Source organism: Gracilinanus agilis, chromosome 4 (genome assembly GCF_016433145.1).
Source record: "Gracilinanus agilis isolate LMUSP501 chromosome 4, AgileGrace, whole genome shotgun sequence".
NCBI classification, from domain to species: Eukaryota; Metazoa; Chordata; class Mammalia; order Didelphimorphia; family Didelphidae; genus Gracilinanus; species Gracilinanus agilis.
Window position 1 is genome coordinate 381139943 of NC_058133.1, and position 12709 is coordinate 381152651.

At 34.6% G+C, this 12709-nt stretch overlaps 1 protein-coding gene across 2 annotated transcripts in view; it reads left to right on the forward strand.

Moving 5' to 3' along the window:
- Positions 1–12709, forward strand: part of TRMT11 (tRNA methyltransferase 11 homolog) — a 65963-nt gene that overhangs the window by 24704 nt on the left and 28550 nt on the right. For both annotated transcript variants that reach the window (XM_044676926.1, XM_044676925.1), the window contains exons 8-11: positions 4774–4854; positions 7011–7175; positions 10284–10356; positions 10724–10855. In XM_044676926.1, the coding sequence (XP_044532861.1) occupies positions 4774–4854; positions 7011–7175; positions 10284–10356; positions 10724–10855 (451 nt within the window). The remainder of the gene's footprint in view (positions 1–4773; positions 4855–7010; positions 7176–10283; positions 10357–10723; positions 10856–12709) is intronic.

Below are 12709 nucleotides of genomic sequence, written 5' to 3' on the forward strand. Positions count from 1 at the left end.
CTTACCCTTATGACCGCATATCTTTCCTAACTGATCATTATCCTCACCACTATTTAGTCCCTTTCTTGGGAATTTTATAATACTTTGTGGACTAGGAAGAATTCTTGGATAGTACCCTGCATATGGTGTCATAGTTTTTCCCCTTAAATCTTCTTAGCCTAGTTTTAATTTTTTTTTAAATCCTTACTTTCTGACTTAGAAACAACTCTTAAGACAGAAGGCAGGGGATTGGCAAATGGGTTAAGTGACTTGTCCAGGATCACATAGATAGGAAGTGTCTGAGGCTGAATTTGAACTCAGATCTTCCTGACTCCAGGCCTGACACTCTAGCCACTGCATTACCTAGAGGCTCCTTTATTTCTAGTTTTATATTAAACCAGATATGGTGAAAGGTCTTTGATTCTTCTAGGTATTACAATGAAAAATCCTTTCTGTTGGCTATACAAGTTAAAACAAATGAACGAAAAACTAATTTTTCTATAGCAGTGAAAATTCTCACTTGCTTTAACTATTGTGGCTGAGAGTGACTTTGTATATTGAAGTGGTTTTGAGGTGTTAGGATTGATTTTTTTTTAAAAAGCTTGTCTTACCTGTTTTAGCAGTCATATTACTGAATTTATTAGTGGAAGGTGATATGAGTAGTTAAACTGAATGGTTGATATATAGGTCAGTTTTACATACTAGTCTGTGATCCAGATGTAATTTTAGAATTTTAATTTGTTTTATTTAGTTTAGTGATAATTTACATGAATTTGTTTCAGTTTTCTGTGGGAACAGTTCTTTAGCATAACTTGTTTGTTACTGAGCTTATTGCTTTTTCATAGAGGGCTTTAAGGACCAGAGAAATGAAAGAGCCCTGACTTTGAAGTCACATTTTTCTCAAAGTTATATTATAGATTTGGCATCATTCCTTCTGTCCCCAACTTTCCTGGTCCTGTTCCTTTCTTCTTTGACATTTATTTCCAACACATTATCTATTTTAATATTATTAAAAATGCTTATTTGTAGAAAAGCAGAATTGAAATGAACATGATTTTCTACCAGTATCTTTCCTCTATTCAGGGGCTGTGTTTTTCTCAAGGTTATAGAGTAGTAGGTTAGAAAGCTTCTAGGAAACTGGAAGGAGAGAGATATAATCTTTTTTGTTTGAATAACTTTCCTTGTCCTTTTAGACAGTCTGCTACTGTTTTCTAGAATGTCATTATGAGCTTTAGAAAAACACTTTTCCTCTACATTTCAGCAACCAGATTTGTCCAGGATTTAAAAAAAAATACATATCTCCTTTTATTTAAGGTACAAAATAATGATTATTGTTATTATCCCAAGCACATCCAGAGAACACACTTACTGGAAGATAAATCAGTCAGTATAGTATTTTTAAAAATCCTTGCTGTATGCTCAACCAGAGTAAATTTTCACTTATATTTCATTTGCTAGGTTTTTGGGTTTTTGGTTTTTTTTTTTGTTTGTGAATTATATTACAAATGTAGATTCATGAATTATTTGTAGCGCTTTCACTGACTGATGTATATCTTTACATAAATTATATAACCCACACTCTTATCCTTTTTGTCAAGTGGAACAGATAGTATTGGTTTTGAGACTTAATGTTAATCGAGATCTTGAGCCTGGATATAGCATATTGGAGAGAGTACTGGGCCTGGAGTCAGGAAGACTTAAGTTCAGATTTGGCCTCAGGAACTTTATTAGCTCTTTGATCTGGCAGTTTCTGCATATGCAGTGAGTATAATAATAGCACCTATATCCTCTCTCCCTCCCACTTGTTGTGAGGCCTAAACTGAGATAATATTGGTGCAGTGCTAAGCAAATGCTGAGCTTTCATTATTATTATTACTTTGGTGATAGATACCAGATTCAAAATTCAATATTGAGTAGTAATGAACAGATTTATTATGTGGTCACTTTCTGTTGAAGGATAATTGAACATTTCTGTCGCTAATTCTCAGAAGTTTGTGTGGACTTATTTAGGACCTTAGTTATTCTTTCTTTGCTAAAATACAATAGAAGATAAGGAAATGAAGGTTTCTCTTTGGAAAATCTAGTTCTCTATTTGTAGCTACAGTTATTCCATAGAGAGGTGCAGGGCTCAGTGATGTGAAATACCCTCACTTGTTCCCCTTTGAATAATGTAGTGTTTATTCCTGTTGGGCAATGAGTATTGAACCAAATTCTTTTGGTTCTTTCCTCAGGATGAAATAGGAGACACATGACCCTCAGAGTGGGAAACTCTCTCACCTTTCTTTGAGGGGACAACAGAAAGTAAAGGATGAAATCAGAAAAAAGCAACTGATAATTGATTTTCTAAAGGGTTCTTAGTCTCCCACCTTATCACCTGCCCATCATAGAGCTGGGATTAAAAAAAAAAAAGAAGCACATTTCATTTTAAACTCTTATGAATTTGACATCTTTTTTTGGCCTTTTCCCATTGCCTGTTTTTTGCTAAATGGAATTGGAATTGAAATTCCAAGTTGGCAAAATGTCAAATTTTTTTTTTTTAAATTTTAAACCCTTAACTTCTGTGTATTGACTTATAGGTGGAAGAGTGGTAAGGGTAGGCTATGGGGGTCAAGTGACTTGCCCAGGGTCACACAGCTGGGAAGTGTCTGACGCCGGATTTGAACCTAGGACCTCCCGTCTCTAGGCCTGGCTCTCAATCCACTGAGCTACCCAGCTGCCCCTGTCAAATTTTTTATAATTCTAACTGGCTTCCCTGGATAAGCTCTTTGAAAAAAGGCCCAATTTTTGCTAAAGGAAGGAAAGGTATGGAAATTTAATGAACTATCTGGTCAGGTTGGGTAATCCAGTTTTGTCTAGTACTATCCATGTCATTCTGTTGACATTGTTCCTTCAGACTACTGGTGTTTAATAGATTTAATTAAGCGTGGCATATTTCATATTGTCTGTGTATGTTTTCAGTGGCACAATGGACTATTAGGCTCTACTATGTTTCTTTTCCTTTCTTTTTTATTTCACCTCCTTTTATTATATCCTTATTGAAGTCTAGCCATTCATTTCTGTACCTAGTCCAATTTGTTATGACTGATATCTTAAGTTTTCAGAAATGAAAAGCTTTTATCAGTCTATACTTGGATAGCACATTTAGTAGCTTAAAATTTTTTGATGTTAACTTTGTTTGCAAATGTTCCTGTTAAGGAGAGTGAAGCTAAGACATTCCCAGGTTCTGGAATGAGAGTAGGAAGCAGGTGAATCTTGTCCTGTTCCTTTGATACTGATATCTCATAAACCATCAATTCTGGAATATCTAAGGGTATAGCAGCCTCTGTGGCTGGCTATCAGTGGTTATGCAATGGCCAAGGCAGTGAGACAAGCTCATTTTTAAAAAGAAACCTAAAAAAATAGAAATAAAAAAAGATTATTCATCTCCTTTCAGCAGTATACTATATTATAAAGTGTCTTGTCTTTTTTGAACTCGTAGCCAAGTGGATAAGGTTGTGTTTGAGGAAGCTTACAGGGAAGTTTTTCTTTTTCACTTGGCAACTAGTTCTATGAGGTGAGTATCTGTGTCTTTGGGTAGAATTGAAGTAGTTCAAGTTATAGTGTGAATATTATAAGTCATTCAGCATGACACATTTTATACTCACATTTCATAACGATTACTCTGACGATTCTGTTATTATGACTAGGTTAATCGAGACTTTATCCCCTTATCTTTCACTTAAATCCCTTTTCATGATGAATGGACTTTGGATGTAATTTTCAGTTTGCTTTTGGTGCTCCTTTTCTATTCATCCTTACTTTCATAACTCTTTAGTGGTAGTATTGTTTGTCTTTTAAAAGTATTTTTATATGAATCCTATAATACTTTGTTCTAAGTATTGTTTAAAGGACATGATTGTTCACTGCACATACATAATACAGGTGTAATATTTTTGACTCTGGAGAGAATAATTGATTTTTTGGAAGCACTATCTATTCTATTTTGAGAGGTTATAATTGGGAAATCTTAGGGCCTGAAGTTCCATAATTTTTCTTTTCCACACCAGAGTATTTTATGGCCTAAATCATATATCACCTCTGTCAAATAGTAAATAGGCAAATGTAAAGTTTGTTAGATTATTCTGCTTTGGGCTATGACATATATAAAGTCAAAGACTAATTAATTATTATGAGCATTTTTATTTTTGTTTTTGATTTTTATGTTGATATTTAACTTTGAAAAATGGAATTATTTTAAAATATGAAGGAAAAATACCAAAAAAGTCATCTACATGAGAAACTTTAACTTGTCCTAACATGTTTCCTTTGGTTTTGGTAGGGGTTGACATGTGAGTGGCATAAATTCTGCCCTCTAATATTTATTTATAGTTTTGTGACTTCATTGAGAATTAAGCCCAAATGTCAGAAGTTAGTCATTTTGTATGTGGGAGAAGGATGCCAACTGTGGTTATGTAGCAAATCCTATGAGCTAATTTGTCAGAAATGAGCAGGATGTGTCTGTAGGGGCCCCTTTGAGTAGAATGGAGATACAAAAAAAAATGTTGAAGAAATAATTGTATATCAGCAATACTTTTCAGTAATGATAAAAGCTATACTAATTTATACCCTACTTTCTAATGAACTCAGATTAATTTATTAGTAAGGATGAATAAATCCCTAGCACACCCTTCAGACAGCTATATTTTAAGGCTCTCTGGTACTTATAAAGTGAAGAGGAGGAAATGGGAGGGTGGAGGGGGAATGTAGTTTTCCTCCTAATTGGTCATGCACTGTTATTATCTCTTTGATTTTCAGGTGGCCTCTTGATACCCTCTGCTCATTTTGGGGCCTATGTATGTGGAACAGACATAGATTACAATACAGTTCATGGATTGGGTAAGTTGTGGTTCCAAATGGTTTAACACTCATTACTAGTATATTAATAGTTCCTTTTTATAGATAATAGAAAGTTAAATAATTTTTTTGGGTATTATTTTGTGATATAGTCAACTTTAGGTTAATAGTGTCAAAATAGGTGACCTTTATGTCAAGATAAGAAAAACATTTTTTTACTTCCTCTTATCCTCCAGACCTCTCTGGTTTTCTTCTTCAGATATACCTGAGAGAGATTAACATATGAATAAATATGATTAATAATATGAATAATAAGTAGTAAATATGATAAATAATAATAAATAAATATGATAGCAATGGCTCATTTTTCCTAAGGGACCTTCATAGCATTTCTTTACTTGACACATTGGAGGCAGTATTATAAATCTTGCCATTACTTATTTAGGACCACTAACCAAAAGTTGGCAGCTGTGTTGATTAAAGCATTTCCTGTGATGAAACCAAAATTACCCTGTTGAGGTCCTAAGTAAAGAACTAGCTTTAAGGAATTAGAGTAAATTTGATAGGATGAATTGTAGTACTCTTCTGTTTTAGTTTTGTTCCCCCCCCCCAACAATTTGTAGAGAGAAACAAATAATTCCATGAACCACCTCCCAAGAAAGAGGTATTCTTTGTGATTTACTTTCTTATATGAAGAAATTATATCCTTATGGAGTATGGTGGTCAATTAGCTTTATGTTTAATGTATGAGATGAGATTTTCTTATGCTATATCTTTTTCTCTTGCTAGAGGAAGCCAGAGTTAAGTATCCCTACTTGATGGCTTGGATTTTTTTCCTTTGTTTAAGATATATTATAACATTTATAATGAGCAAAATGAAACTTGTTAAGCTAGTTTTATTGCCATTTATGTTTATACATTTCTAATATAAAAAAGATTACAGTCAGAAGAATTTAGGCCAGGTAAAATGCCACTGAATATGGAGTTAGTGAAAGACATCATGTACGTCATCTGAAGATCATTATTGCCTAGTTCAGAGAAGTTTATCACCATGTTGGCCTTACAGTAATGAATTTTTTGGAGACACAAAATCTTTTTTTATTGTAATTTTTATTTTATTTTTCAATTGACAAATATAAGTTTCCTCTTCTTCCTCACTCCTCTGCACATTGGGAAAAAAAACAAAAGCCTTTTAACAAATATGCATAGTTAAAAAAATAGATCTCCAAATTGGCCATTTCAAGAAATATATATCTCATTCTGCATCTTAAGTTCATCAGGTTTCTGTCTTCAGGTGGTAGTGCCATTTATCATTGGTCTTCAAATTGATCAGAATTCTCAAGTTTTTCAAATTGTTTGTCTTTGGTATGTTGTCATCGTTGTTTAAATTGTTCTCCTGATTCTGTTTAGTTTATTCTACAGCAGCTAATATCAATCCTTAAATATTTCTCTGGAACATCTTTAATCATTTCTACTGTTGCAGTAGCATTCTGTTATATTCATATACCATAATTGTTCACCCTTTCCCAAATTAATGGCCACTCTCTTAGTTTCCATTTTTTTGGCACTACAAAAAGAGCCCACAGTAGCTCTTGAAAACTGACAACTATGTCACATCAGTAGTTGTTGGTGGAGGGGATACCTATGCTAATAAAATTATGGATTTTTGAAGCACTGAAGTAATGTGCTCAGGTGAATTATAATCTTTTGACTCTTTCCTGTAACAGGCAGATTTTCTTTGGGGAAAATACCCCAAAAGTTCTTTGTAAAATTAAAAAAAAATTATATTATAACTTTATTCTATAGCATACTGTATTAAAGGGTACTATTTGAAAGGTTGGCCTGTTTTATCTGTTAGCTAAGGTGGCTTAGTTCCCATTGCATGAAAAGTATCTAGGAAGGCAGTTTTACATGAAAATAGGACTTGTATTTTGTTGCCCAAGGAGAGAGTTATTGCAGGAGTCCAGTGACAATGTATCTTATCTTACTGAAGTAGTATTTCATAATGAATCAAGTGAAAGTACTCACTTGTATAAACAAAATGTAAATGAAATTAAAAGTTTTTTTTTTTTTTTTTTTTTTTTAAGGAACAGAATTAAAAGTGATTCTGAGTTAAATGACAAGGAATAAGAATAATTTGGCTAATACTTATGTCAAAACTTGATATTCTCTTTTTTCTTATTCTCCTTACCCATTAGGAAAGGCTAGTAGGAAAAATCAAAAATGGAGAGGTCCAGATGAAAATATTAAGGCAAATCTTCGCCAGTATGGCTTGGAGAAATACTACCTTGATGTCCTCGTTTCAGATGCATCTAAGCCTTCCTGGAGAAAGGGATTGTTTTTTGATGCAATCATCACTGATCGTAAGTATATTTCTATGTCATAGTAGATATACAATTAGAATTGTGCAAATTAGCTTTACATGTTAGGGAAACCATTTACCAGGGCACATAGTTTATTAGTGCTATTTCCACCTAATTTGTTCATTTAATAATAAGGAAGAAAAAAATGGAAGGTAGTACAAGTAATTTATTGAAGAGGAATGCAGAATTTAACAATATGATGATAGTTTTAGTCTCTAATTTTTTTCTTTCTCATACCCAATTTCTTTTTGGCTCTAGGTATGTATGTAGATATACATTTATTTTCGTGATTAGGATAATTCAGTATTTTTCAGAAAAACTAGAAGCAAGATGTCTAGTCCATTTTCAAATATAATCTGAGATTTTTAGTAAGAGAATGGATAAATACTGCACGTTTGTCTAAATAGAGGTCTTTGTATTTTTGTAGCACTTATTGCTGCCAAAAGAAAGATCACAGGACATCTTATACTGTGCAATTAGAGGAATACTGAATTCCCATAGATCTGGGAAAATTTGATAATACTACTGTTAGTTATAATAATCCTAGGCAGAGGGGGAGGGAGACAGGAGGAAATGTAGATGATGTGAAAACAAAGATGACAATAAAAACATGTTAAAAAAAAGAAACCAAATGAGAAAAGTCCCCCAAAGAGATTGAAGTGTAGGAGAATAAATATTTGCAAGGTTAAAAAAAAAAAAAGGCTTATATTATCTGATATAACTCTTTTAGGGAGGTTTTGCTGGTTCTTTCTCTGTTGTTGATGCTCCTTTGCTTCTTGAATTATCTTTGTATTTATCTGTTTATATGTGGTGTCCTCCATTTGGGTACAAGTTTCTTGAAGGTGAAGAATTTCTTTTTTATTGTCATCTTTGTGTCCTTAACACATAGTAGATAGAACGCTTGCAACATAGATGAACTTAATAAATTTTTATTGTTTTTATAAAGCAGTTTACATTTTTTAACCACTTCGATCTTCACAATAATCCTATGAGGTTGTTAGGGCTCATATTATTAATTCCATTTTATAGATGAGGAAAGAGCAGCTCAGTCAATTTAAGTGACTTTCCTAAGAATCTATCTCTCCTAACTCCAAATTCAATTTTCTTGTTTTCCTCTACTCTTGTTTTTCCCCTAGTCTTTTCCTGAATTCTAACCCTACATCACTCACTGCTTATTGGATATTTTGAAACGATTAGCCCATAAGTATAAATGACTCATAAATTATCAATAATAATGCATATTTATTCACTTATATGGTACTTTAAGGTTTGCAAAGTACTTTATAAATGTAACTTCATTTGGTTTTCACAACAATCCTTTGGTGTAGGAAAGAATGAAATCAATCATTAATAAATCTACTATGTGCTTTATTAAATATTTTAAACTATATTGAGCATTTTATAAGTATCTCATTTGATCCTCACAACACTGGGAGGTAAGTGCTGTTATTATTCCTGTTTTACATATGAGGAAGCCCAGGCTCACAGAGACTCGTTCGTGGCCGAACAGCTAGTGTGATATCTGGGGCGGGGTTTCGACTTCTGACTCCTAAGTTTAGAACTCTGTCTGCCGTATCACGCAGCTGCCTGGCAACCTGCTTGAGGCAGAAATCAGTACTTTTCTGAATGGCCAAACCCACCCTCTTCTGAGCTTCGCAGGCGCTGCGGAGGGCCTCGTTATCCTTCTATGGCAGCGTTTGCCACCTTCCCGTCGTCTCCAGCACCTCCCTCTCCCTCACCCCACGTAGGCCGCCAGGTACAGGTTTTGGTCCTTCCACACCTGGATCACCTTCTTCCCATTTACCTTGGCTACGACCCCTCACTACCTTTTTCTAGGACAGTTGCAATAACCTTCTAAGGATGGTCTCCTTGCCTCAGGTCTCTCCTTTCCAGTCTGCCTCCCACATAGCTGCCAGGCGTATTTCTAAAGCACAGTTCTGATAACATCACTTCCCTGCTCAGTAACTCTGACTCCCTGTTACCAATTCCTGTGCTGGCACTTGTTCCTTCAGGCAGGGCAAAATGACCTTACACGCAGCCCTCCTGCTTAGAGAACTTAGTACATGACTGTACAGAGTAAGTGCTTAATAATGCTATTTCCTTATCCGTTTTGTCTCCACGTCTTTGTACCTGCTCTTTTCCTTTACTGGAATGCATTTCCTCCTCACTCCATTTCTCAGAACCCCCGCTTCCTACGAAGGTCAGCTCAAACATCACTTCCTGCGAGAGAATTTTCCTGATCTTCCAGTGGTTAGTGCTCCCGTCCCAACTGCCTTCTGTTTATTTTGTATCTACTTAACTTGCAAGTTGTTTACCCTTACAGAATGTAAACTCCTTGAGCCCAGAGTCTCCTTTGTTTCTAATCTTTGAATCTTTTGGCACATCATAGATTCCTTTTTTTTAAAAAATAAACTCTTACCTTCTGTCTTAGAATCTGCACTAAGTATCTGTTCCAAGGTAGAAGACAGCAAGGGCTAGGCAGTTGGGGTTAAGTGACTTGCTCAGGGTCACACACTCTGAAGCATCTGAGGTCAGATTTGAACCAGATCCTCCCAAATTCAGGTGTGGTGCTTTATCGGCTTTGCTGCCTCCCTGCCCCTATGTATTAGGTTCTTAATACATGCTTGTAGATGGAAATTCATTTTCCCATGTTATATTTTTCACTGTTAAATTAATGAACCAGACTTTCCTTTTCAGTATGTATCTATCAAGTCTTCATTTGTTGACAATCTTATATGTTTTTTCCATTTTTTCATTTTCTAACTGAAAATGCTTTCTCTCACATATTCTTGGAAAACATTATGGTCTCTCATTTTCTATAATCATTCTATTAGCTTTTTTCTATTTAGTTATTTCCATGCTATAATTCTTTCTCTACCTCTCCCATGTCCCAATAAAATGTAAGTTTCTTAACAACAAGAACAAGGCCACTTTTATGTTGATATTCCTAAAGTAAAAAACGATTGTTGAATTAGATACGTGAATGAATTGCTGTTGCTAACTAGTGTGCAGAAAAATTGCCTGGACATCATTAATTTAATGTAGATATGTTTTTTGAAATTATAAGGTGAATTCTGGCTGTCAGTGTTACCTGTGTTTTCTGCTTAGCTCCCTATGGTATCAGAGAATCTACTAGAAAAACGGGTTCACAAAAAGAAATGCCAAAAGGAATAGAAAAATGGTAAGTAAGCTTTAGATTACTATATGTGTATTAAAATTTAAGCTTTTGGGGGCAGCTGGGTAGCTCAGTGGAGTGAGAGTCAGGCCTAGAGACGGGAGGTCCTAGGTTCAAACCCGGCCTCAGCCACTTCCCAGCTGTGTGACCCTGGGCAAGTCACTTGACCCCCATTGCCCACCCTTACCAATCTTCCACCTATGGGACAATACACCGAAGTACAAGGGTAAAAAAAAACAAAACAAAACAAAAAAAAAAATTTAAGCTTTTCCAACTTTGAGATGCTTGTTGTTTTTCTTTATTAAACTTTACCTTTAAAAAATATTTGCAATGTTTAACAGTAAGCATATATATATTGTTTTGTTTTGTTTAGTCCAGAAAGCCACATCCCTGTTTCCATCAATTATCATCTGAGCGACATGTTTGTAGACCTTCTAAATTTTGCTGCAGAAACTCTTGTACTTGGTGGAAGACTAGTCTATTGGCTGCCAGTGTACTTACCAGAGTATGTATCCTTTGGAGAACTTTATCTTTTTATTCTATTTATAGTGTATCTATATTCATAATATATTTTGTATTATTAGCATTTTTTTCTTAACTTCAGTTGTGTCTGGAGTAAGAGTCTGGGTATTTCAAGTAGAGTGAAAGTCTTTAGTTTCTATACACAGCACAATCTTGTTTGTTTAGCCCTTGTCTCTCTAGCTCTTTGGTTTATTTAGACTTGATAAATATTTGTTGAATGAATGGTTTGTTATGCAAAGTTTAGGAGAGTGTGATACACTGTAGCTTCTCTCTTTAGGCTCTCTGGCCATTTTTATTTTTGGATTCTGCTTCTTAGTTAATTTGCATACATCATTGTTAGGAATATAGGTTATATCCCCTAAATGAGATTTTTTTGAAAAGAAGAAAAACCTTGAAAAATAATTACACAGACTAGGACAGTGATACACAGAACTGATGAAATCACCAAGTTAGAAAGTATAGAAAGCAAAGAGAAGAGGGTCTAAAGCCTTGAGAGATACCCATAGTTTTACCCTGTTAATTACTTATCAGGACAAAGCTTGTTATTTTTTGTAAAAACAAATAAGATTTCTGGAGCATGAAACATAATATACCGTGGCAGTGTAGAGGCATAAATTAGTAAGAAAGTTTAGATTGCCAGAAAAATATGGATAGTTGGACAGAACATCGCTGGGTGAGAACCTACAACAGATGGGTCGCTCTCGTTGCCTTCTCTTCCTGTAACCCATAGCCTCTATTTTCGTATTCTTAACATTTTCTTTCTTGGTAGTCCTGATTTAGCATGTAATATTCCATGATACTTAGAAAACTTTAAGATAAAAGTTATGATCGTTTATTTCTTCATGATTTCCTCTGTCACTTGTCAGTTTAGTATTTTAATTTATACAATAGGACTGTATTTATATTACCTTTTTAGGATACTAATAACATGGACATACTATTTACTGTGTAAGTTTAATTTTCTGTTCGAAATCCTTAGCATCCTTTATTTTTGTTTCATTCCTTTAGAAATTTATGCAGTGTAACTCATTCTTTAATATTATACAAAAACTCTCATTTTAAGGGATGTGTGCTTTAGTCCCCAAAGTTTAAGTTTTTAGGTGAGTTATAGGAGATCATAGAACATTCATTCAAATTCTTTTTTGCTTCATCTAATGAAATGGGACTAGAAAGATACAGAGTTGGGGAATCTAAAGGTGAAGGTGCTTTCATATAAGAGGAAACAAAAAAGTAGCACTAAGTCAGAAAAATTGAAGGCTAGAAGGGTAGAAACACAGAATCTTTGTATGCTAGAACTTGGGATTTGGAAGAAGTAATTTTATTAAATCAGGTGATCAGCCAACATTTATAAGAATCTATCTCTGTGCTAGATACTGTGCATAAGTGTTGAGGATACAAAGCCAGAAGTGAAAATCTACCCTCCAAGGTCTTACCTTCTAATAGGGAAGACAGATGTACATCTCTAGGTAGATATGAGACAATTACAAAGCAGATTAAAGGTTAGCTTATAGGAGCAAGCATTAACAATTGAGAGTCCAGGAATGTCCTTCTGCACTGCAGAAGATGGAGCTTGACAAACTGAGTTTTGAAGAAAATCAGGAGAGGCTATAATGTGGTGAAAACTGTCATACAGGAGTTTGTATTTGATCCTTCAGATAAAAAGGAGCCATTAGAATTTCTTAAGTAAGGGAGTGACATGGTGAGCCCTTCACTTTAATGAAATCACTTTGGCAGCTATGTTTTGGATGAATTGGAGTGGGGAGACACTTGGACAGGTAGGCCAATATGGAGGCATTGTTTTGTTCATTACAAAAGTGATGAGAGCCTGAGCTGCAGT